Source organism: Diabrotica virgifera, chromosome 4 (genome assembly GCF_917563875.1).
Source record: "Diabrotica virgifera virgifera chromosome 4, PGI_DIABVI_V3a".
NCBI classification, from domain to species: domain Eukaryota; kingdom Metazoa; phylum Arthropoda; class Insecta; order Coleoptera; family Chrysomelidae; genus Diabrotica; species Diabrotica virgifera.
The window spans coordinates 111,056,956-111,080,041 of NC_065446.1; the positions used below are offsets into that span (position 1 = coordinate 111,056,956).

General features: G+C 31.5%; 1 protein-coding gene across 1 annotated transcript in view; it reads left to right on the forward strand.

Moving 5' to 3' along the window:
* LOC114341076 (melanoma receptor tyrosine-protein kinase) overlaps positions 1-23,086 on the forward strand; it is a 735,210-nt gene that overhangs the window by 170,943 nt on the left and 541,181 nt on the right. Inside the window, exon 2 of the mRNA XM_050649582.1 lies at positions 16,134-16,352. Coding sequence (XP_050505539.1) covers positions 16,134-16,352 — 219 coding nt within the window. The remainder of the gene's footprint in view (positions 1-16,133; positions 16,353-23,086) is intronic.

Consider the following 23,086-nt stretch of genomic DNA (forward strand, 5'->3'; position numbering starts at 1 on the left):
TAGTCTATTATGAAGATCCAAGAAAAAATTTGTCACCTATTCTTAGATTCGTAAATATTTATTTTTTTCTAAAATTTTACATTTTTCTAAAAATTTAAACAAATTAAAACACCCTGTACTTAGGTATAGTCTAGCTAGCAGCTAGCATATTGTTTAAGAGCAATTCAAAAATTTCATCAGGTGTAGGGTGTTCCATAAAAAATATATCTTTGACATACCACTCTTTTTTGAAGCACCCTGTATAATTCATATTATTTTTAGATTGTAGTGTTAATGGCTTTGTATATTTCTATGAATTTTTTTTTAAAACAAGTCGTTTTCCGTACAGATACTGAGGCGAATAAAATGAACAACCCTGTATATAAATAAATATATACATACTATAATTATATTTTAATATTTATTCACAAATTTATAATATTTTATGAAAATATTTATCAAAATATATTAGTGTTAACGTTGTAAATGAATGTTGAATAAAAAAATCCATTTTCCAGAATTTTCCGATTTTTCCGGCCAATGAAAATTAGCTAGTTGTTATTCTTTCGTCGAGTTACCCCAATTTAAAAAAAAATTGAAGACTCTACGTTATCTGGAAGCTGAGATATTATAAAAATTTTCAAGCGCTCCAAATTGAACTTTCTATAGCAAAATCTCGACTAGAGAAACTGAACTCCGACATTCTTCCATATCACACGGTCCCAGCTCAGTCAGCGTGGGTAACTTGACTTTAAAGGGTTATTACTCGTTTTAAATAGAAGATATTTCGTACTTATCAATTGTCATATAAAATATAGATATTTATTATCATGCTGTAAAAATTTCAACTCTTAATGTTTATAAACAATAGAGATGTGATTTTTCAAAAAAAAAAAGTATAACTTGGCTATTATTGGTCCTAGAAAGTTTTTTTTTCATTTTAATGTGCATTTTTTTACCAGCTTTTTGACAAAACCAATTATAATTATTTATCAGAAAAAATGGCAAAGATATTCTAATTGTTTATAAGGAAAAAACTTACCATTTTTTTATCGGCTTGTTTAACAACATTTAAAAAACAAATATATTATTTTTTTAACTTTCTTAGTACTTTGAGTCTTTAAGTAGTCATTGCACTTTGACAAAAAGCTCTGAAAACACTCCTTGGGCAACAATTATTGTTTAAACATTCGATGTCTGGGATAAACATTTAACATAACTTGTAAACTAACAAACAGATCTTCTTGAGATTTTGTAAACTAATAAAGGCACTTAATTACCTCATGATCAAGGTACAATAAGTTCCTTACGACCTATTTGGTAAAAGTTATTAACATTTCCAAAATAGTGCAAAAAAGGTGGTTTTTTGCAATTATCTCGGTTAATTCTTGATGGATTTTAACTTGTAACAATTCAAATTAATCGTTTTTTTGTGATACACAACTTTCATAAAACAACTTTTGCTGTAAATATGATACTAAAAATGCTATAGGCAAAAAACAATATTTTCTGACTTTGGCATTTTTTTATAAAAAAATGAGGTCGATTTACGAGTACCTCTGTATGTATTTTTAATTAACTATATCCTCCCTACGATTTAGCACCTTCAAATACCTGTATTGATTTTTTTCCCGTTTTTATTTATCTGCCCTGGCGTATTAGACGATAGAAGGTCTAAATTTTTACAGTAGTCGTAGAAAGATAATATCAAGTACCTGGTAAGCTTTTATTGGAAAATGTACAAAAACCAGTAAAATAAAAAATAAAATCTAAACTCTTTTTGGGTTTTTTTTGTAAAAGTATTTTAATAGTTATTTATGACATATATTGATGGATTCGACCGTTACTTGATGGAAGTTCATTTTATCTAACAATAAAACACTGAAAACGTTTGTTTTCTATACTTCCACAAAATTTATTATAACTAAGTGACTACAGCTGTTTCGGCGGAGTGCCTTTCTCAAGTGATATAGTTTACAATGTGTTTACCTTTTTAAGTCTTCAACTGAAGAGGTTGAGGAGTGGGGAGCTGTTTGTCTCGAGACAAACTGACACAACTGACACAATTATACACAATTCATCATCCCATCCTACACAACACAAATTAGCAGCCTACCATAGCATGATACATAGACTGACAGAAATTCCCATGACAAAAAATAACTTCGAGATAGAACTAAACATCATTAAACAAATAGCAGTAAACAACGGCTATAACGAACATACAGTTAACAAAATTTTAAACCAAAAACTCCATAAGAAAGCCCTGAAACTAGTGTATCCACCACCAGAGAAAGAACCCAGTACCTTCTGCTCTGTCACATATACTGGCAAGATAACAACAAAAATAGCGAGATACATAAAAAAGAAAGGAATAACACCAGCTTTCAGAACTAACAACAACTTAAGCAAATATATTAAGAACAATAAAAGCCGAAAGAGAAAGCAACTACAGAGTGGTGTGTACAAACTAACTTGTGGTGACTGTCCGAAAACGTACATCGGTCAAACTGGCAGAACTTTTGACAAACGGATAGCAGAACACAAAAGGGCATTCAACAATAGAAAAACAGACACTTCTACATACGCACTTCACCTTCTAGATCATAATCATTCTTTCAATGAAGAGTTTCAAATTCTACATATTCAAAATAAAGGCCTTAAGCTATCTTTTTTAGAATCTATGGAAATTAATAAACTGAAAAATACAGATATAATTCTGAATGACCAACTCGAGACAAACAGCTCCCCACTCCTCAACCTCTTCAGTTGAAGACTTAAAAAGGCAAACACATTGTAAACTATATCACTTGAGAAAGGCACTCCGCCGAAACTGCTGTAGTCACTTAGTTATAATAAATTTTGTGGAAGTATAGAAAACAAACGTTTTCAGTGTTTTATTGTTAGAATTTATGATATAAGTGTTAAAAGTACACGTTTAAGGCACGCATGTGAAAGTTTGCAGAATGAGCGATAGCGAGTTCTGCAATTCACATGAGTGCCTTAAAAATGTACTTTTTAACACGCATATCATACAATATTTTTTCTACAAACGTAATTACAGGACAATATCTACAAAAACTTTTACTTGAACTTGACTGACATTCCATTTTTATATTTTTTTGACATTTCATCAAAATTGTCTATACAGTCAATACGAACTGCAGTGCCTTAAAATTTTTTTAAAGCACTAGTGCCTTAAAGTAACATTTTTAACGCTCGTATGTAGTGCTAAAAATTGCATTTTTAACACGGTTGTAGAAAAAAAATTTAAAATAAATGTTTTTTTCACTCTAATTTTACAAAAATCTACGCTAAACTAAACAATACATCTACATAGTTTCAAAATAAAAAATGATGGGTCTCTAAGTGCTTTGGTTGCAGAGATATGTGACATAATGTTAACATTGTCGTTAAATCGGATTTCAGGTGCCCTTAAAAGCCACATACTCAAGATATTTTCAAAATAATACATGGAAGACTATACAAAAAAAAAGAAGAAGATATAGATGATACCCAGTTAGGATTCAGAGGGAAACGAGGTAAGCTGTGCTCGCTTTTAACGTTCTCACGCAAAGAAGACTAGATATGAACCAAGATCTCTAGGTCTGCTTTATAGATTATCAAAAGGCTTTGAATAGAAGCTCGTACAGCTTTTATAAGAAAAGAATGTGGACTGTCGTGATATGCGGGATATTGTTAATCTGTACTGGAAACAAAAAGCAAAGTTTAGAATGGAAAATGTCGAAACAGAAACTATAGAAATCAAAAGAGTTGTTAAACAGGGTTGCGTGTTGTCGACATTGTTGTTCAATCTGTCCAGCGAACCTATTTTTAAGGACGCAATATCAGAGGAAGAACAGGGTATACCATTAAACGGAAAATCTTGAACAACATAAGGTTCGCAGACGACAGCGCTATTTTTGTACACATTCTAGAAGCACTGCAAAGATTAAGTAGAGTCAGTATAGTCAGAAAAAGTCGAGTCGGTATAAAATATGGACCACAAATGAACGTTAAGAAAACCAAGTTCTTGATTATTTCTAAGCAAAATCCAGTAGGAGAGCTAGATATCGAGGGAAAATAAGTAAAAAGAGTGAGTAACTACAAATATCTGGGAACCTAGGTGAATGAAAACAATGACCAAGGTTGAGAAATCAGGAAACGCATTGAAATTGTAAGAAGAGATTTATAAAAAACTACACTTTTATAAAAAAGAAATTTTTTATAATAAAACCTTTTTATTATTTATATGAAAGAATATAAAATAATTTAACAATAAACGATTTAACGATAACATGCTTAAAATTCCAAAAATTACACTCTTATAAAAAAGTACTTTTTATAATATCACGGTTTTATTATTGTACATATAGGACACAATATGTTTGGTAAGAATAATTAACTTATAAAATATGAATTTTTAGTAGGTGTATTAATTGTTATTTCTAATTATGATTCTAAAAATTACACTAGTATAAAATAGTATTTTTTATAATACCACGGTTGTTTAAAATGGTATATATAATTTTAAGTATATAAACTTTTAATTATTTAAAAATGAATAACCATTTTCAATTTCGTTGCAAAACGAAAATACAGTCGAACCATATTCTAGTCCAATCAGAGAGTGCAGCAAGCACATCTACCGGTTTCGAAACTTATTAGTCCCTCATCAGGAGGCACATATGCTGCTCTCCCTGATCCAACCAAAACAAAACCCCGGCGTGCAGTCCCGGATTGCAACGAACGAAATGGCATAGATGGCCTAGCGGCAACTGCTAGCAAAAAGACTAAGTTTTCACTCTAATGGCATATAAAACAACAGAATGCTATTCTACATCCCACCAGAATGAAAACAATGGGAACCTTCTCTGGTTACACCTCCGAGGCTTCTACAATTTGCAAGCCATACGGATGCTGAGACTAAGGAAGATGAGGGAATTCTACAATTTGCAATTCACGTCCCATCTGCTCAGCGCGGTAAAGTTCCAACCAGAATAGTTCCCTTCGTGCTCCAATCAGAGTAAATGTAAATCAAAAAGGAATAACCATTTTCAATTTCGTTTCAAAACGAAAATACAGCCGAACCATATTCTAGTCCAATCAGAGAGTGCAGGAAGCACCTCTACCGGTTTCGAAACTTATTAGTCTCTCATCAGGAGGCACATATGCTGATCTCCCTGATTCCCTCATCTTCCTTAGTCTCAGCATCCGTATGGCTTGCAAATTGTAGAAGCCTCGGAGGTGTAACCAGAGAAGGTTCCCATTGTTTTCATTCTGGTAGAATGTAGAATAGCATTATGTTGTTTTATATGCCATTAGAGTGAAAACCTAGTCTTTTTTTAATTACTTATTAAAACAATCAAAAAAAGATACGCAACAGCCGGGTTCCAACTGGGGACCTCTCGATCTGCAGTCTAATGCCACTGAGGCACCATCAATTTGTAGATATCGATTTATGTATTAACGTACTTTAAAATATCATAGCATTAGTCACGTTTTTAAAATAGTTCGAAATTAAAAAAAAAATCGATTTATCCATACAGTGTGATTGGTCAGTGGGGTAAAGCTTTGTAGATTCGTTATAAGTAATAGATAGTAATAAAAGTTAATAACAAAAATTGTAGCCAACTTTGATTACAGATTGATAATCAGTAATCGTAAATTGTAAGTTTTAGACAATTATTCAGTCATGGCTGACTTAAAATTTGGAAAGATTTAGACCCGTAATTATTAATAATTTTGCTCTGAAAAATGAAAATATCTCGAAAACTAATAAATTTACACATAGGGAATGTTATACAAAAATTATAGTATTGTAATGGTACTTTTCGATAATGATATAAAATACAGGGTGTTCTATTTAAAATTACTGAGAAAATAATCTACTTGCGTTTTGACTCACCCTGTATTCAATATAAAAAAATTAGCAAATCAACCATTTACGAAAATTTTGACAATAAATAAAAAATATTACGTCAACAAACCATTGACCTTGTGCTTGCTTTTATTTATACAGGTAGTTAAACTTGTTACGATTTTCATATAAAATTGGTTATAACTTTGTAAATACCCCGTTCTATTTAAAAAAACATAAGTTTGGTCTGCCACTATGTTATCGAACACCCTGTAACATTCTAACTAATTTTGTAATGTGAAGCTCAAAATTCGCTACAGTTTTTGTTATTAAGTTTTATCGCTATACATTACTATAACGGATCTACGGAGCTTCACCCCACTAATTATTAATCACCCTGTATAATATCAGTAAAATATTGCATTGTTAGGTAGTTCTAAGCTATCCTGAAAATTTCAGGTGTCTAGGAAGCCTAGAACTATTTTTAAAATGGATTACAAAATTTGCGGAGTCCGTGACACCAACCAACCCAAGTATGTAAAAAGGTTTTAAAATACAAAAAATGTTTGTTAATCGAGACCTTTCTCTAGAGCTGAGGAAAAGAGCCTTAAGATGCTACTTTTTCTCGACTTTGCTGTACGGAATGGAAAGCTGGACACTAAAAGTAGATAATATAAAGGCGTTGGAAGCATTTGAGATGTACTGCCCTAGAAGGATTTTGAAAATACCATGAATCCAACGAGTTACAAATGCAGAAGTGTTAAGAAGGCTATAAAAGGATTGCGAGGTCATAAAGAACATCAAAACAAGAAACTGTAATATTTAGGTCACATTACCAGAGGTGCGAAATAGGGAGATATTAAGGCTCTTATTGTAAAGTAAAAGTAAGGGTAAAAGACACATAGGAAGACGAATAATTTCCGGGCTGAGAAACCTAAGAGAGCGGTATAGTTGGAACTCAGTAGATCTTTTTAGAGCAGCCACCAATAAGGTTCAGATAGCTGTGATGATAGCTAATAGGAGAAGAAACTACAAGAAAAAGAAGAAGAAGAAGTGAATGACTGCATAGTGGTGTATTAATCATCGATATACGAAAAGCTCGTCTTTCAAGATATATTCTCTACCTAAAGAGCTAATAATAGCGAAGTATGTGTCAGGAATGGCGAGTTATACGAGGTGTGAATATTTCTTTTAAGCAATGCGAACATCTGAAAGAACAACAGCAATTCACGAACATAAATAATTCACGTTGAAAATAAAATAAAATTAACATGAAGTAAAACTCCCTAGTGTAGTTGGTATATTTAATCAAAATTCTAAAAATTTTTAAAAATCCAAACGGATTACGTTCATAACGTTTTCGGACCTATCGGTCCATCATAAGTGAACTCTCTGTCCTTGCTAAAGAGCCACAATGCCAAACACTGGTTAAGATGTCTCTCTTTGTGTCACAAATTTCAATATGTATTTAGAACAGACATCTTAACCAGTGTTTGGCATTGTGGCTATTTAGCAAGGACAGAGAGTTCATTGACGATGGACCGATAGGTCCGAAAACGTTATGAACGTAATCCGTTTGGATTTTTAAAAATTTTTAGAACTTTATTAAATATACCAACTACACTAGGGAGTTTTAATTCATGTTAATTTTATTTAACTAGATGGTATCATTGATTATAGACACGGATGTGTCTATAATCAATGATGGTATACAGCCAACCTTCGGGTATTATCCCGTTTTATTTTTGAAAATAAAAAAAGACCTGCTTATTATAAAGCAGTAACTTTAAAGTAATTTTATGGTTATATAAATGAACACTCTCAATCCCTTTCGAATATAAAAGTTGCGGAAATATACATAAAAATTCAAGTTTTATACTTTATAAGAAAAATTTTATATTTACTATTAGAATTTACAGGAAAATATTTTTATAAAAGCCAAGAGAGATAAACGGTCTACGAAAAACTCTGTATTCGCTTCTGCTCTTGTCATAAAAACGTGGGTTAGCGTTATATATGTAAACCCCATTTTAGCAGAATTATGAATTGATTCAATGAAAGAGGTTTTGGCTTTTGGTTTCCAGAACGTTTAATAAAAACTGGCGATTTCATGAATACATGAATAAAACTTGTCCAACTGAGGTTATCACGCTCACCATTGTTGTAGTCGCTGATAAACTTTAGTAAAACTCTGTCGCTATCGTCGCGGACAAAGGAGTTTACACATAACTAGGTTTTTTAAACTGTGATGATCATCTATTTACATATTACCAAGATAATTCGATTATTTTAATAAACTTTTAATTTTATGCAAGTAATAAGGTTATTTCGAAATGGGAAATTCAACTCGGATTTTGAAACGTATTGGGAACAGGAGAACCTCTTTTTGCCTTAAATGTGCACAACGATGCAGATACATGCATACAGATGTATATAAAGATATATATATATATATATATATATATATATATATATATATATATATATATATATATATATATATAATATGTTTTATTTATTATTGAAAAGCATTTGACTGGAAAACAATTTTTTAAGTCCAAAACTCCGTTAATCCCTTTAGAAGATACTAATGTTTTGTATCATATACCCTGTACAGAGTGCAACTCCTGCTGCATTGGCCAGAGCAGTCGCTTTCTTCAAGGTCGTTTAACCTCTCACTAGATCAACATTAGGATGTCCGAACACTCTTGTGTCCTTGTGCACCACGCCATTTCCACTAAATATTTTTTTTTATTAACCCCACGTTTATTACAATCTATCTATACAATCTAAACCTAAATGTTTAGGTAGATAAGAGACAATAAGTAATAGGACTGACAATAATTAGGAATGACATGTAGGGAGGCATCCAGTGATGCACCACTTTTTTGAAACTTAGCCTACAACACTGACTATTTCTGACATAAACTTATACACATTAATTTAGTACCTATTGTTCACTTAACTCTAACGGAACTTTTCGTTTTAACCTACAAACAGTACGCGGTTTATTCACTAAATTTTTTGCTAACAGGTTTGGATGCACTTTAAGTTTCTCTGTATGTTTTTCGCGCACTTTTTGATGTCATCTTTGACGTATGGTAGTCCGGCGTCCCGATGGATGGCTTCATTGGTTATGAACCATGGAACTCCTAGTATTGATCTCAATATTTTGGACTGAAATCTTTGTATGATTTCAACGTTGGAATGTGCAGCGGTTCCCCATAATTCTATCCCATAAGTCCACACTGGTTTTAGGATGGATTTGTAGATTAATATTTTATTTTCAGTTGATAGTTTTGATTTTTTGCCCAACAGCCAATATATGGTTCTTAACTTATGACCCAGTTGTTTTCGCTTAGTAAATATATGCTTCCTCCAATTTAATCTTCTGTCCAAGTACATACCTAGATATTTGACTTCATCCCCTTGTGGGATTCCTTTACCGTTTAAGTATACAGCCGGACATGTTTCCCTACGTGTGGTAAATGTTAGGTGTAGCGATTTGTTTTCATTAATTTTGACTCTCCATTTTGTCATCCATTGTTGAATTTTATTTAGATTATTTTGTAAGATTTCTGAGGCTATTTTGGGATTTTTGTTCGATGATAGTATTGCCGTATCATCCGCAAATGTGGCTGTAGTGATATGTGTATCTGTAGGTAAGTCAGCAGTGAATATAAGGTATATTATAGGTCCTAGTACACTTCCTTGGGGCACCCCAGCGAGAATTTGTTGTATGTTTGTGTATTCATTCTCATACTTTACCTGAAAGTTTCTGTTGGTGATATATGACTTTAAGAGTATATAGTAATTTGCAGGTAAATTCTGTTTTAGTTTACATAATAGGCCTTTATGCCAGACTTTATCAAATGCCTGACTTACGTCCAGAAATACCGCCGAGCAGTACCTATTATTTTCAAAGTCCTCGTTGATTCTCTCTACAATTCTATGTACCTGTTGTATTGTTGAATGTTGTTTTATAAACCCACATTGGTGTGGTGGTTTTAGTTTTTTGTTTTCTAGTATAGGCATTAGCTTAGTAAGTGTCAGCTTTTCAAAAACTTTGGATACCACTGGAAGAAGACTAATAGGACGGTAGGACTGTACACTTTCTGGTTCTTTTCCTGGCTTTAGTATCATTGTTATTTGTGCTAGTTTCCATTGTGATGGGAAATGACCTAGTCTCATTATAGAGTTAAATAACTGTGTCAGAAATTGGAAGCCTTTCTCTGGGAGTTGCTGAAGAGTTTTTCCTGTAATCAGGTCGTATCCTGGAGCCTTTTTTGGATCGATGTTGTGTTGTATAATATTTTTTACCTCATTTTTTGCGAATCTTTTTTCAGGAATTTCTAGTTGATAAGGTTTTGTGAGTATCGAAATAATTTCTTCTTCAGTTTGTAGTGAGTAATTTCCCTCATTTGGTGTAAAGACTTGTTTAAGATGTGTCGCAAATGTTTCGACCTTTTCTAGAGGACTTCTCGCCCATTGTCCTGTTTGTGTTCTTAGTGGTGGGACTGTATAGTTCTGCCTTCGTAGAGTCCTTGTAGCCTTCAATAACGAGTAGTCAGTGGCTTGAGTTGCATCTAGTTTTTGTAGGTATTCCTGAAAGCTTGCATTTTTTTCTGCTATCATCAATTTTTTTAGGTCTTTTTGTGCTTTATTGAGGTTTGTTTTACTTTGAGGTGATCTTGATAATTGCCATTGTTTTCTGAGTCTTCTTTTCTCAATTATTTTTTCATGTATTGTATTGGAAGAGTGTTTGTTCATATGTCGATTTGTAGGTAATGGTGTTGAGTTCCATGCTGCTTCCTGTAAAACTGTGTTAAAATGTTCTACTGCTTGTTCGATTTGATTATCGGTCTTTAGTGTGAAACGAGTTAGGCGATGGACTACCCCAGCCAATTGAAACAATATTCGAAAATATTACCTCAACTAACCAAGATAGCCATCGTTACACCCTTAGCTTAGCTCAGTCACTCAGGTGTGTGTTCGTCTTGTCCTAACCTTAGATATGAACTATGAAAATTGGAATGGAAGCAAACAAAACAATATTTTTAACTAATCATGTTTATTGTTCATAAAGATATAATAAATAAAATGACTTAGTAAATTGCATTAACAAATATGTATTCAAATTCTTGCCAAAAACTAACAATTCTGGATTATACTTATGGCTTTTGGTAGCTGATAGTATCTTCTTGATATCGAATGGTACTGCTGCTGGTTCTGCAACGGGCTCTGGGGTTGTAGGTGTTGTATTCCACCAGGCCTACGGATGTTGGTCGTTGCAGTCTTGGTAATGCTGTTGCAGCCCTGATGACATGGTCCTCGTTGTTGCATCGCCGGCGATTTGAGGGTTGTTGAAACTCCCGGAGGGAGAACGGTGATTTTATTCCAAAAACTGTAACAGTAAAACACATATCAACAATCAAGAAGAAAACCAAATTGCACCTTTGCCAAATAGTATTCAGAAATAGTAATTGGCAAGGTTAAATTACATAGAATTAAGATGAGGAGAATAGTTAAAATTTTGATAACTAAACGTGCATATTAATAGATGAAAAGAAATATAGAAACCAAACACATTGTTGAACATTTGAAGGTTAGATAAAAAAACAATATAAAAACTGTTAGATGGAGAAATATAATTATAATATAATGTTATTCTTACTCCAAGAGATGATTTGATGGAACGAAAATGATTTAATTTTGGAATTACATGCCTTTTTAAGGATTAATTTTTCCCTTCCAGTTTGTGTCTTCTGGTAGGGATGAAGTATGAAGTGACACTTTCATGACAGTGCGACATAGGTGGCGGGCATGTTCCAAATTGAATTACAAGTTCTGAATTACAAGTGGGATGTCTAAATTGATTTGATTATTTACTTGATATCTAAAATAACTCCAATTTGTTTTGTTGTTGTGTAATATACAGCTCCTTTCTATTTTTGTTATGTTTTTGCTTACAGTGATGATAACAGGTGAATGGTCAGAGGATAAATCGTAACAAGACTTTGGTTTAAAGTATTTTTCATTTATTCCTCTCACTATAGCAAAATCGAGGAGATCGGGAATTTTCGCAGGGTCTGTAGGCCAGTATGTTGGCTCCCTTGTGGTTACTATGTTCAGATTATCTATTTGTATTTCTTTTTGTAGTTCACGGCCTTTGGTATTAATAAGTCTAGATCCCCACATTAGATGTTTTGAATTGTAGTCTCCGCCACAATTAAACCTAGGTCCAAGTGTATCAAAAAAGGTTTTAAATTCTGGTTGTTTAATTGAATGTTTTGGTGGACAATATATAGCTGAAAAAGTTATAGGTCCTGTCCAGTCTTCTACAACCACATTTGTGGCCTGAATATGTGCTTTTTGATAGTGAGTTGTCTGGTAATGTTTGATGTTGTTTCTTATAATGATTGCTGTCCCACCATGTGCAGTTCCATCTGGATGTGTTGTGTGATGTATTTTATAGTTGTGAAATTTTATGAAACTTTTTTTCGTGAAGTGTGTTTCTGAAATCAGTATTATGTCTAATTGGTGATTAACTATAAATGCATACAACTCCACTAAATATCAGATCGACTTCACGAAAATCAAAACACTGGCCAAACAACAAAATTATCAAAAAAGATCCTTCCTTGAAATGAGCCATATTTTTAAATATCCATCGGCCCTAAACAAAAGAACTGACAACGATAATTTAACCTAGGTTTACCACTCTCTTATCGTACATAATAAAAAAGATAATATCATCAAGAAATATTCTGAGGAAAACAAATCTTCAAATAGTTCTGCCATATAAATCCTCCCTTCTGATAAATTGTTCAATTAACACTGTATAAATTAATAACCGAACGCTTAGATGCAACCACCAAGAGGTGAAAACTCTTCACACATGTGTCCAGCTCGAGTCATTGGCGAATTCTCAGTATCTGGGTTGTTTTACTGTGAGTGGGAACAAACCAAATGAAGCAGTCTCTGAAATTTAAATTACCGAATCAACAACTTAATAAACATTAGTGCACGGTTTACTTTTTATATTGTATTTCGTTATGATAGTTGCTCTCTATGTTGTGCCACGATACAGTTTTTGATAATAGTCTCGCGTTTTATACCGCTCACGCGGCTTTGGGATCATAGCAGGATAGTTTGCCATCTCTAGGGCCTACGGTAGGAAGGTAAGGAAGGTATTATTACCCCTGGTTTTACCCAAGGTATCTACTCATTTGATTCTAGATGCCCTCGATGTCGCTGAAATTCGATTTCCGGTCTATCTGCGTGGAAATACAGTTGCTACCGCCTGAGATATCCGGGCCCGCACAGTTTACAGTATACAGTTTTTACAACATCAGAAACAAACTACATACATATTACATATACATAATATACTGTTATGATCTGCTTTCTATTACTTTTATTTTAATGGAGTATTTATTTAATTAATTATTGAATTGACGCAAATCATACATAAACAATTAATAAAAAATCTCAGGGTGCCTTTTTGTCATAAAAATTAACTAAAATTATCTTAGGTTATACTTATCCTTTCTCGTGGCTTCAGTATCTCTTAGTTGATCCGTATCGGGATAAAACAGGAAAAGGAAATAAATAGAAAATTCATAAATAAGCACATACAAATACCTTTATTATCAAAAGCAATGCTCTGAAAATCTATCAATTAAATCCTGTGGGCATAATTGTCCAAATGAAACTTTTACCATATAATTAATCTAATTTAAACAAATATTTATCGCTTTGTTCCTGATACCAATTATAAAATAAGCTAAACAAACAAATTTAGGTATTTGAAAAACTACTTATACTTCCTATTAAATTATTGAAATGTTGGAACTTTAAATTATTTTAACTTCTGATTATAAAAAACATCTATCACATAAGTTATTGACTGACCTTTTTGATTCACACACAATGATGTCTCCTCTTGACCCAAACAGCTCTTCCTTGTTGATTATGTTAGGCTACCAATCAACGCCCTCTCCGTTCTCAGCATCAATCCAGCAGCATACCAGCAACTATTTCTCCAAAACACAAGCCAAGCCGCTTGTGACCAGTACTCGTTCAATAAACTCCAAAACTCTCTCCTCTGTTTCTCTCAATAATAATCTCCTGAGACCCAAGTATCTTTTTTACTTGGTGTCACAAATAATTTTAATAACGATAAATCTTGTAACTTACTCTCTTGGACTTTACAGAATCAAAGAGGTATTTCTTCTCGATTTGATTTGTCTCCCGTTCCACTTTTCAGCTACTCTCCACTAACAAACAAAACCACTAGTACTTGCTTCTGAACTATACGCGAAAACTTTCGACTGCCTTTCTCGGATACCGATCACACAATGATATTTCTTTTCCAAACTGTCTCAACATTCAAACTTCTCTTTCCCCATTCCAAATTGCCAAGCCAATCAGAAACATTTCTCTTTCCACATTCTTCTTTTTCATTCGAAAAACCCAGCCATTCTTTCAAATAATACTTCTATTCATCCTAAACACTTTCCTGAAATTATACAAATATTCTCGTGTTTAGCAAAACAGACTTAAAATTCCAAATCTCTCTACCTTTATTTTCCTAAAAACTAATAATTACAGCTACCTGTGGATCTTACCTTTCCCGTAACAAACAATCTTTTTAAATTATAATCCGAAATAAGTTGTATTTTCACTTCACTTTGTTTACAAATGTCTAAGTCTTCAGGGAAAAACTCATTAGGATAGACCCACTGCGTAAAAGCTACCTTCTAATAACTAGTTACAAATCAATATAATATAAAGTATCAAATTTATGTGCCCGCGTTAAATTAAAAAGAAAATAAATTTTTATTCTATCTTTGATTGATAAATTGATACACAATAATACATATACAGTATGTCCCTGTAAGTTGTATCCATATGGGAAACTTTTTTATTATTAATTTTACGAAAAAAAGTTATTCTTCATAAAAAGCTCTGAGTGGTCCAAAACCTAAGATTTAACCATCAAATATCAAACTTTTTCAATATTATACGAGGTATGTCAAAAAGTTTGAAATTCACTCAGGAGCAAAGTAGCTTTATTTTTCACAATATTGAAAATTGCTATTATGAAAAATTGTTTGGAATTAAAAACTATATTCTAGTATGCAATTACATCCTCCTAATTGATTTTTTTTTAAATTATGGATAACTAACATTATTTTCAGTTATTTCAATTCAGATAACACTTTTATTATTAATTTTACGAAAAAAAGTGATTCTTAATAAAAAGTTTTGTATGGTTTAAAACCTAAAATACTGTAAAATTTTATCAATTTTATACGAGGTATGTCAAAAAATATGAATTTTGCTCAAGAGTAAAATACGTTTACTTTTCACAATATCGAAAATTGGTATTATGAAAAGATATTTAGAATTAAAAACTATGTTTCAGTATGTCATTACATCCTTCTAATTGAAATATTCTGAACTATAAAGGTACTTTACTTATGATCTAAATTTTTGTTGATCTAAATTTTTTATAAAATCTTTTTTGACATACCTCGTATAAAATTGATAAAATTTGATATAAGATAGTTGTATTTTAGGTTTTAGACCATCCAGAACCTTATATTCGGAATCACTTTTTTTTGGTAAAATTAATAATAAAAGAGTTATCAGAATTGAAATAACTGAAAATAATGTTAGTTAACCATAATTTTTCAAAAAAAATTTTTTCAATTAGAAGGATGTAATTGCATATGAGAATATAGTTTTTAATTCCAAACAACTGTTCATAATAGCAATTTTCAATATTGTGAAAAATAAAGCTACTTTCTCTTGAGTGAAATTCAAACTTTTTGACATACCTCGTATAATATTCATAAAATTTGATTTACGATGGTTAAATCTTAGGTTTTGAACTATGCAGAACTTTTTTATAAAGAATAACTTTTTTTCGTAAAGATAATAATAAAAAAGTTTTCCATATGGATACAACTTACGAGGACATACTGTATAATATACTTACATATTGTATTACATAATATACTTACCTACTGTAAGAATGTACCACACCATTGTTCATGTAATATTTATAGACTTTATCTGCGGTTGTGGAGAACTGTTGAAGCTTTTAATTAAAATTTTAATGCAAAACGTTTTTGATCCATGAAGTAGCTGACTTATTTATTCTTTATATTTTTTCTAAAACATTTGATAAATTAAATCTCTGAATTTAGTAGGTGAATAATTTTGAAATATATTATAATAAATCATTAGTATCAAAGTTTTATCTAATATGGAGTTTTTGTTGCAGCGCTCGGCGCGTATTTCTCAATGTCAGACATAAAGCTGACGATTCCCCGCGCGATAAAAACTTACAAAGAGTCAATTGTCGATCTTAGAGCGATGAGCGATGGGCCCCGTAGCAGAGACGACTTAATTTATGGACTTAATGGAACTAGGGAATACATTCAAGTCAATGCAACAACTGGAGGGATTTTTCTAACTCCTACGTTTATCAAACATATTGATAGTAAGTAGGAATATATTATAAGATGATATTTTATAGGAACGTATTTATAGAACTCCCGGTGGAGTCAATATATGTTTTAGTCAATATATGTTGCCAAATCGCAAAAATTAAGGTTTGCTATATACAGGGTGAGGCATTTGTGTGACAAAGTCCAATTAGTCGTTTGTTGTAAGAGATATGAAAAAAAGTTATTTAGGTAAAAGTTCGGGTACAGATAGGACGATAACTTAAAAATATTTTCAAATATACCGGGCCACCAGTATTGACAGGGTCAGGGTCACACCATCTTATGTTTTTTTAATGGAAGACCCTGTATATTTTTACATTTTTGGATTCTACTCGATGCCTTTTTTAAAAAAATATACGGTTTTGTAATACTATACAAGGTAGTTTAAAAGATAATTACGTTTTTTTGTTAATTTCGTAATATTCACACTCTGTAGAATTGTAGTAATTTGACATCAAAATTTCTCTTTATGTTCAATCGATTTTTAATATAGTCTACTATTGTTAAACATTATTAATATAGCGAAACGTTTAATTTTAGTATACAGGGTTGGTCAAAACTCGGAATGAGTATTGTCTGTGTTTTCTTAAATAGAACACCCTGTATTTTAGTATTGTAATGAAATGATATTTTATGGTACTTTTTTTATTTTCTAAGCAATCCCTACACCTAAGTGCTTTAATTTGTGAGTTATTCGTGATTCTTTATTGCAACAAAAATGACGTGAAATTTTACTAGGTAGTCATACATATTCAGTCAAAAATAATTTTTCGAAAAAAAATACATATTAATCTAGAGTGATCCTTAATTTATTAATATATTGACATCAAATAATATATTTATATCAAAATACCTCCGTAGTAAGGTAATACAGTATTTAACCTAGTTGGCTATGACATTAAATTTGCTTAAATATTTATTTTTTATAGTCATAGTTGCTTTGTTACCAATACTAATATGAACTTTTCTAATGAGTAACTAATTAATATGGTGCTTGTGCTAGAACTGTATAACAAAAATGTGCTACTAGCAATAAGAATTTATCTTCAACAATTCCCTGATAGACGACAACCAAGAAGAGAAACTTTTGAAAATTTACTGTACCGGTTTCAGCGCACTGAACGATTAGATTAAGAGAAAAACCTGCTCGAACAAAAAACTATTGTAAATAAATAATATTAATTAAATGTAATCCTTATATATTTATATTAGTATCATTGAAGATCTGCATATTAGTACGGCCGTTCTCATAATCTAAGTATCTAGTCTGTAGAAACCGTTTTAGTATAAATACTTTCAAAAGTTTCTCTTCTTGGTTGTCGTCTATCAGAGAATAGCTGATGATACCTAAATTCTAATTACTAACAGCACATTTTTGTTATACTCTCCTGGCACAAAAACCATATTAATCAGTTTCTTATTGGAAAGCGATAGGAAAAATTAATATTAGTAATGGTAACAAAGCAAATAGAACTATTAAACTACTATAATGTTAAATGTTTAAGCAAATTGAGTGTCATAGCCAACTAGATAGAATAGTGTACGTTTTTATTAATATTTTACGGACCAACAAGCGTAACCAAGTAGGTTTTTTTGATATCTCATCCAATATTAATAAATTAAGGGTCAGTTTAGTAGGCTATTGATTATGTTCAAAATAAGAGAGCTAAAAGGAACTACAACGTTAACGGGATTTTATTATCTCATATGGTCAATGGACCTCTATGTGTGAAAAAACCGCGGAGTGCTACCATTTAAATGGGTGCGTTTTTGAGAAAGGGGTGAATTAGTCCCTAGGCGCAGGGTGAATTAGGGTGAATTCTATGCACTTTTAGTACAAACACGTCTACAGTAAAATTGTTCCAGGTTAAATTTACTATCGAAATATCACATTCTAAAGTCCAAAATATTTTTGTTTACAAAAATATACTCAAAAGAAAAGCAAGAAAAAAACATGAAAGAAAGCAATTTTGTTTTTTGCCCCATAACTTTTTTCCACAGGGATATAGGTATAGGCATTGCTTCAGCGAAAAATAACTTCCATCCTTTCTTTTTAAAATGACGTTTGGTAGAATTCTCTGGGATTAATAGTTTCCAAAATAGTATTTTTCAAATTTCGCAGCTCACAGCATTTTTGGGCCATTTTCCCCATTATTTTGCAAACATTGATCTGTAACTTTTTTCTACGCATTTTTAGGTATATGCAATGACACTTAGTAGAAAGAGAAGTCAATTACCTTTAAAATGGTCTATTGTATAAGACTGTACGACTATTTTTAAGTAAGTTAGGCTTTTTCAAGGTTTTATACTTTTAATGATTTTTGATATTATTTATGATTATTTTTAAAAATTTTCAGTACATTTTTTTTCTTGTACATTTAGGTATATACATTGTCAAATGAAAAAAAAAGCATATTTTCTTTACTTTAAAAAGGTGTATTGCAAAAAATTCTAGGACTATTTTTAAAAAAGATATACGTATGATATCTAAAGATGTCCCAAATTTGAGAAAAACTTTAAAAAATTTTACTTTTTTCAATTAGAACAATATAATTGCATATCATAACATAATTTTTAATTCCAAATAACTTTCCTTAATAACACTTTTCGATATTGTGAAATATAAAGGTACTTTACTCTTGAGCGAAATTCATATTTTTTAACATGTCTCGTACACTTTTGATAAAAATTTATATCTGATCATTGCATTTTAGGTTTTAGACTATGCAGAGCATTTTATAAAGAATAACTTTTTTCATAAAGTTAATAATAAAAAAGTTTTCCATATGGTTCCAACTTATTGGGTCCTATTGCATGAGTATATGTCACAGTTTGAAACAGCATATCTTGTTTAAAAATAGACCTAGAATTTTTTGCTATACACCATTTTAAAGCAAAGAAAAGACGCTTTCTTTTTTATTGCACAATCTATATACCTAAATATAAGTACAATAAAAAAAGTTATAATGAGAAATTTAAAAATAATCGTAAAATATATCAAAAATCATTAAAAGTATACAATTTTGAAAAACAATACCTTGCTTAAAAATAGCCATAAAACGTTGAACAGTAGACCATTTTAAAGGTAATTGTATTTTCTTCCTATTACATGTACCATTAGATATACTTAAAGCTGCGTAGAAAAAAATTACAGAACAATGTTTGCGAAGTAACAAGGAAAATGTTCCAAAATCCCTGTGAGTGGCGAATTTTTAAAAATCATATTTTGGAAACTGTAAGTCATGGGGACTTCCGCCAAACGTTATTTTAAAGAGGAAGGATGGAAGTTATTTTTCTGTGAAGTAATACCAATACCTATATTTCCGTGGTAAAAAGTTATGGGGCAAAAAACAAAATTGTTGTCTTTCATGTTTTTTTCTTGCTTTTCTTATGAGTATATTTTTGTAAAAAAAATATTTTTGACTCTAAAATATGATATTTTGATACTAAATTTCACCTGGAACAATTTTCCTGTAGACGTGTTTGCACCAAAAATGCATAGAACTCACCCTAATTCGCCCTGTGCCTAGGGACTAATTCACCTCTTTCTCAAAAACGCACCCCCTTAAATGGTAGAACTCCACGGTTTTTTCATATATAGGGGTCCATTGACCATAAGAAACAATAAAACCCCGTTAACGTTGTAGTTCCTTTCCAAAATACATAATCAATAGCCTATAGATTGATCTATATTTTTCTTCGAAAAATTATTTTTGATTGAATATATTCACGGCCACCTCATAAAATTTCACGTTATTTTTTAGCTAATGTTTAGCTTAAAGAATCATAAAATGTATCATATGTAAAATAAAAAAGTATCATAAAATATAATTTCACCACAATACTAAACTACAGGGTGTTCCATGTAAGAAAACTAAGAAAATACTGATTCCGAGTTTCGACCAACCCTGTATACTAAAATTAAACATTTCGTTATATTAATAGTATTTAACAATAGTAGACTATAGTAAAAATCGTTAAAACATAAAAAAATATTTGTTATCAAATCTCTACAAGTCTAAAGGGTGTGAATATTTTACGAAATTAACAAAAAAACGTAATTATCTTTTAAACTGCTTCGTATGATATTACAAAACCCTATATTTTTTTTTAAAGAAGGCATCGAGGAAAATCCAAAAATGTAAAAATGTACAGGGTATTCTATTTAAAAAAAAAAACACAAGTTTGTGTCACGCTATCAATACAGGTGGCCCTATATATGTGAAAATATTTTTAGATTATGGTCCTCTCTGCACCCCAACTTTTATCTAAATAAATTTTTCGTATCTCTTACGATAGACGAGTAATTGGACTTTGTCACACTAATGACCCACCCTGTATTTAGAACTTTTTGAAGTAAAAATTGTTTGACTTTTGATTTACAGTTTTTACAGTACAATAAACAGTATAATAAAAGTCAATTATTATCGTTATCTCCTGTAGATATTCCATTATCCATTTGTAAAATTTGTAAATATTAGAACACTGGAGCTAAATTTAACCCGAGAATGGAAATATTTGTCTCACAGATGAAGTGGAATCAAAAGAAGCAAGAAAAGAGAAGCAGCAAACTTCAAAATTAAATAATTTAGGTGCTTTTACGTATAATATATAAATAAATTGAAATAAAATACATATACATGTAGGTTTTTCATATTCTTAAATTTTATATACATACTAACGTTATTTATTTAAAATTATAATTAACAGTTATTTTTGAACAGTTTTGAAAGGTAATTCCTGGTAAGTTTTGCTCCAAGACATTTTATTTGACAACATAAATAATTGTATTTGTATTGTGCATGTTACCATGGAAACGGCGATAATATATGGAAAACCGTACGAGAACCCGTGAGAAAAAATATTTCTCACTGCAATGGCCGACTTTTCTCACTGCATGAGAAATAATTGTTCGTTTTGAATGTATGTAAGTAGTGAGAGAAGTTGCACATTGTATAGCATCTATAGAAAAAGATGATTTTCGATCACATTATTATTTGAGAAATTAAACGGTAGAGGAAACAAAAGAAAAGCTGGATAAATATTATGGGAGTAATACTTCTTCAGACTACATTGTGAAATTTTAAACGAATTTACAGTGGATGAACCCGGTGGCGCCCAAAATCCCGACAGCCAAAATCCCGACGGCCAAATCACCGACACGCAAGAATCCCGACACGCCAGATTCCCGACAGGCCAAAATCCCGACATGCAACAATCCTCGCATAAGCAAAAATCGCGACCACGACATTTTGAATATTTATTGTTTCCTTTTCAAATGCAATACCAAATCATATTATAGAGTATTGAAATTGAAAAATTAATTACAGTCGAACCCGCTTATTAGAGTACCGGCTATAGGAATATCCCGGTTTAAGGAATAGAAATTTGAGGTCCCGAAACGTTTCTATTTACTCCTTAATAAATTTATCCTTTTATAGGAATACATTTTAATTAATTAATATCGCTTAATCGAATATTATTCAAGTGGACGAACAACTTTTTATTCATATTTTCCAAAAAAATTAAAATTATGTCTGGGTTATTATATTTTTCAGATAATAAATACTTTATTACGCACCAGTTGGATCCTTTTACGAAATACAACAGGCCATAGACTACCTACTTAAAGGCTGATTCACATAATAGCTCAGGTCACGCTCCGCTCACGGTCAGCTCAAGCCACGATCAAAATATTCTCTCGGAGAAACCACGCGGTCAAAAAAAAGGGATGGAACTTGACCGTCGTGTTCAGTGCGGATAGCATGATTAAGATGCGTGTAAGAATAGTTGACCGAACCTTGAGCTGAGCGTGAGCGGACCGTGACCTGAGCTATGTGAATCAGCCTTAACTTGTCTCACAAAACTTGTAAAAATTTCTATTGCGACCTACCTCGTTGCAGTTACAAATTTTATTGGTTAATGGTTTATGACTTCGACAATACAATGGCAGACAAGAATAGAAATGTTCTCTTTTATTAATAACCATTCATAATCCATTCATAAACCCGACATGAGTTTGAATATTTTAACAATCTGTTTTAACAATAGACTAAACCAGTGGCGGCTCGTACCACTTTATAAAGGTAGTGCCAGAATTCAGGTAGCCACCAAAATTTTTAGTGACATATTCAGGATATTGCCAAAAAAGGTATATGTACTTAAAACAAAAATTAAAAAATAGGCGCAGATACTTCTACCTTATGTATCTTATGTACAGTTACGATCACTGAATAGTTTACACCTTAATTTTTATATTGTAATACTGTAAAATTGCATTGTCGTACGCATTTGATAAATGTCAAAGTCAAAAAATTTCAAACAGTCAATGCTTGTCAAAAATTTCGCAAGTGTTGAAAAATAAAATAATGATATCAAACTCCTCCAAAATGGTTATAATAAATTTGAATGATGCGCAAAAGCAAGAGCAATTATTGCCAAACTCGAAGAAGGTTGGTTTTTAATTCAAGTTGCTGCCTGCAGATTTGTACGTGAGCCATATATGTGCATATGGAAAATCAAACAAAGATTGGATAATTTGGGATACATATAAAATAAAATCGGTATTTTTAAACCAGACTTCCTTGTTTTCATTATTAAGAACATAATCCATTTGTAACGGTCACGTTACGAAAGTAGCTCTTTAATAATTATTATTATTATTTTCCCTCGGTCTCTCATTTAAATTCTCGTATAGGACCACTGAGGTGACGTCATACCTCGGTGA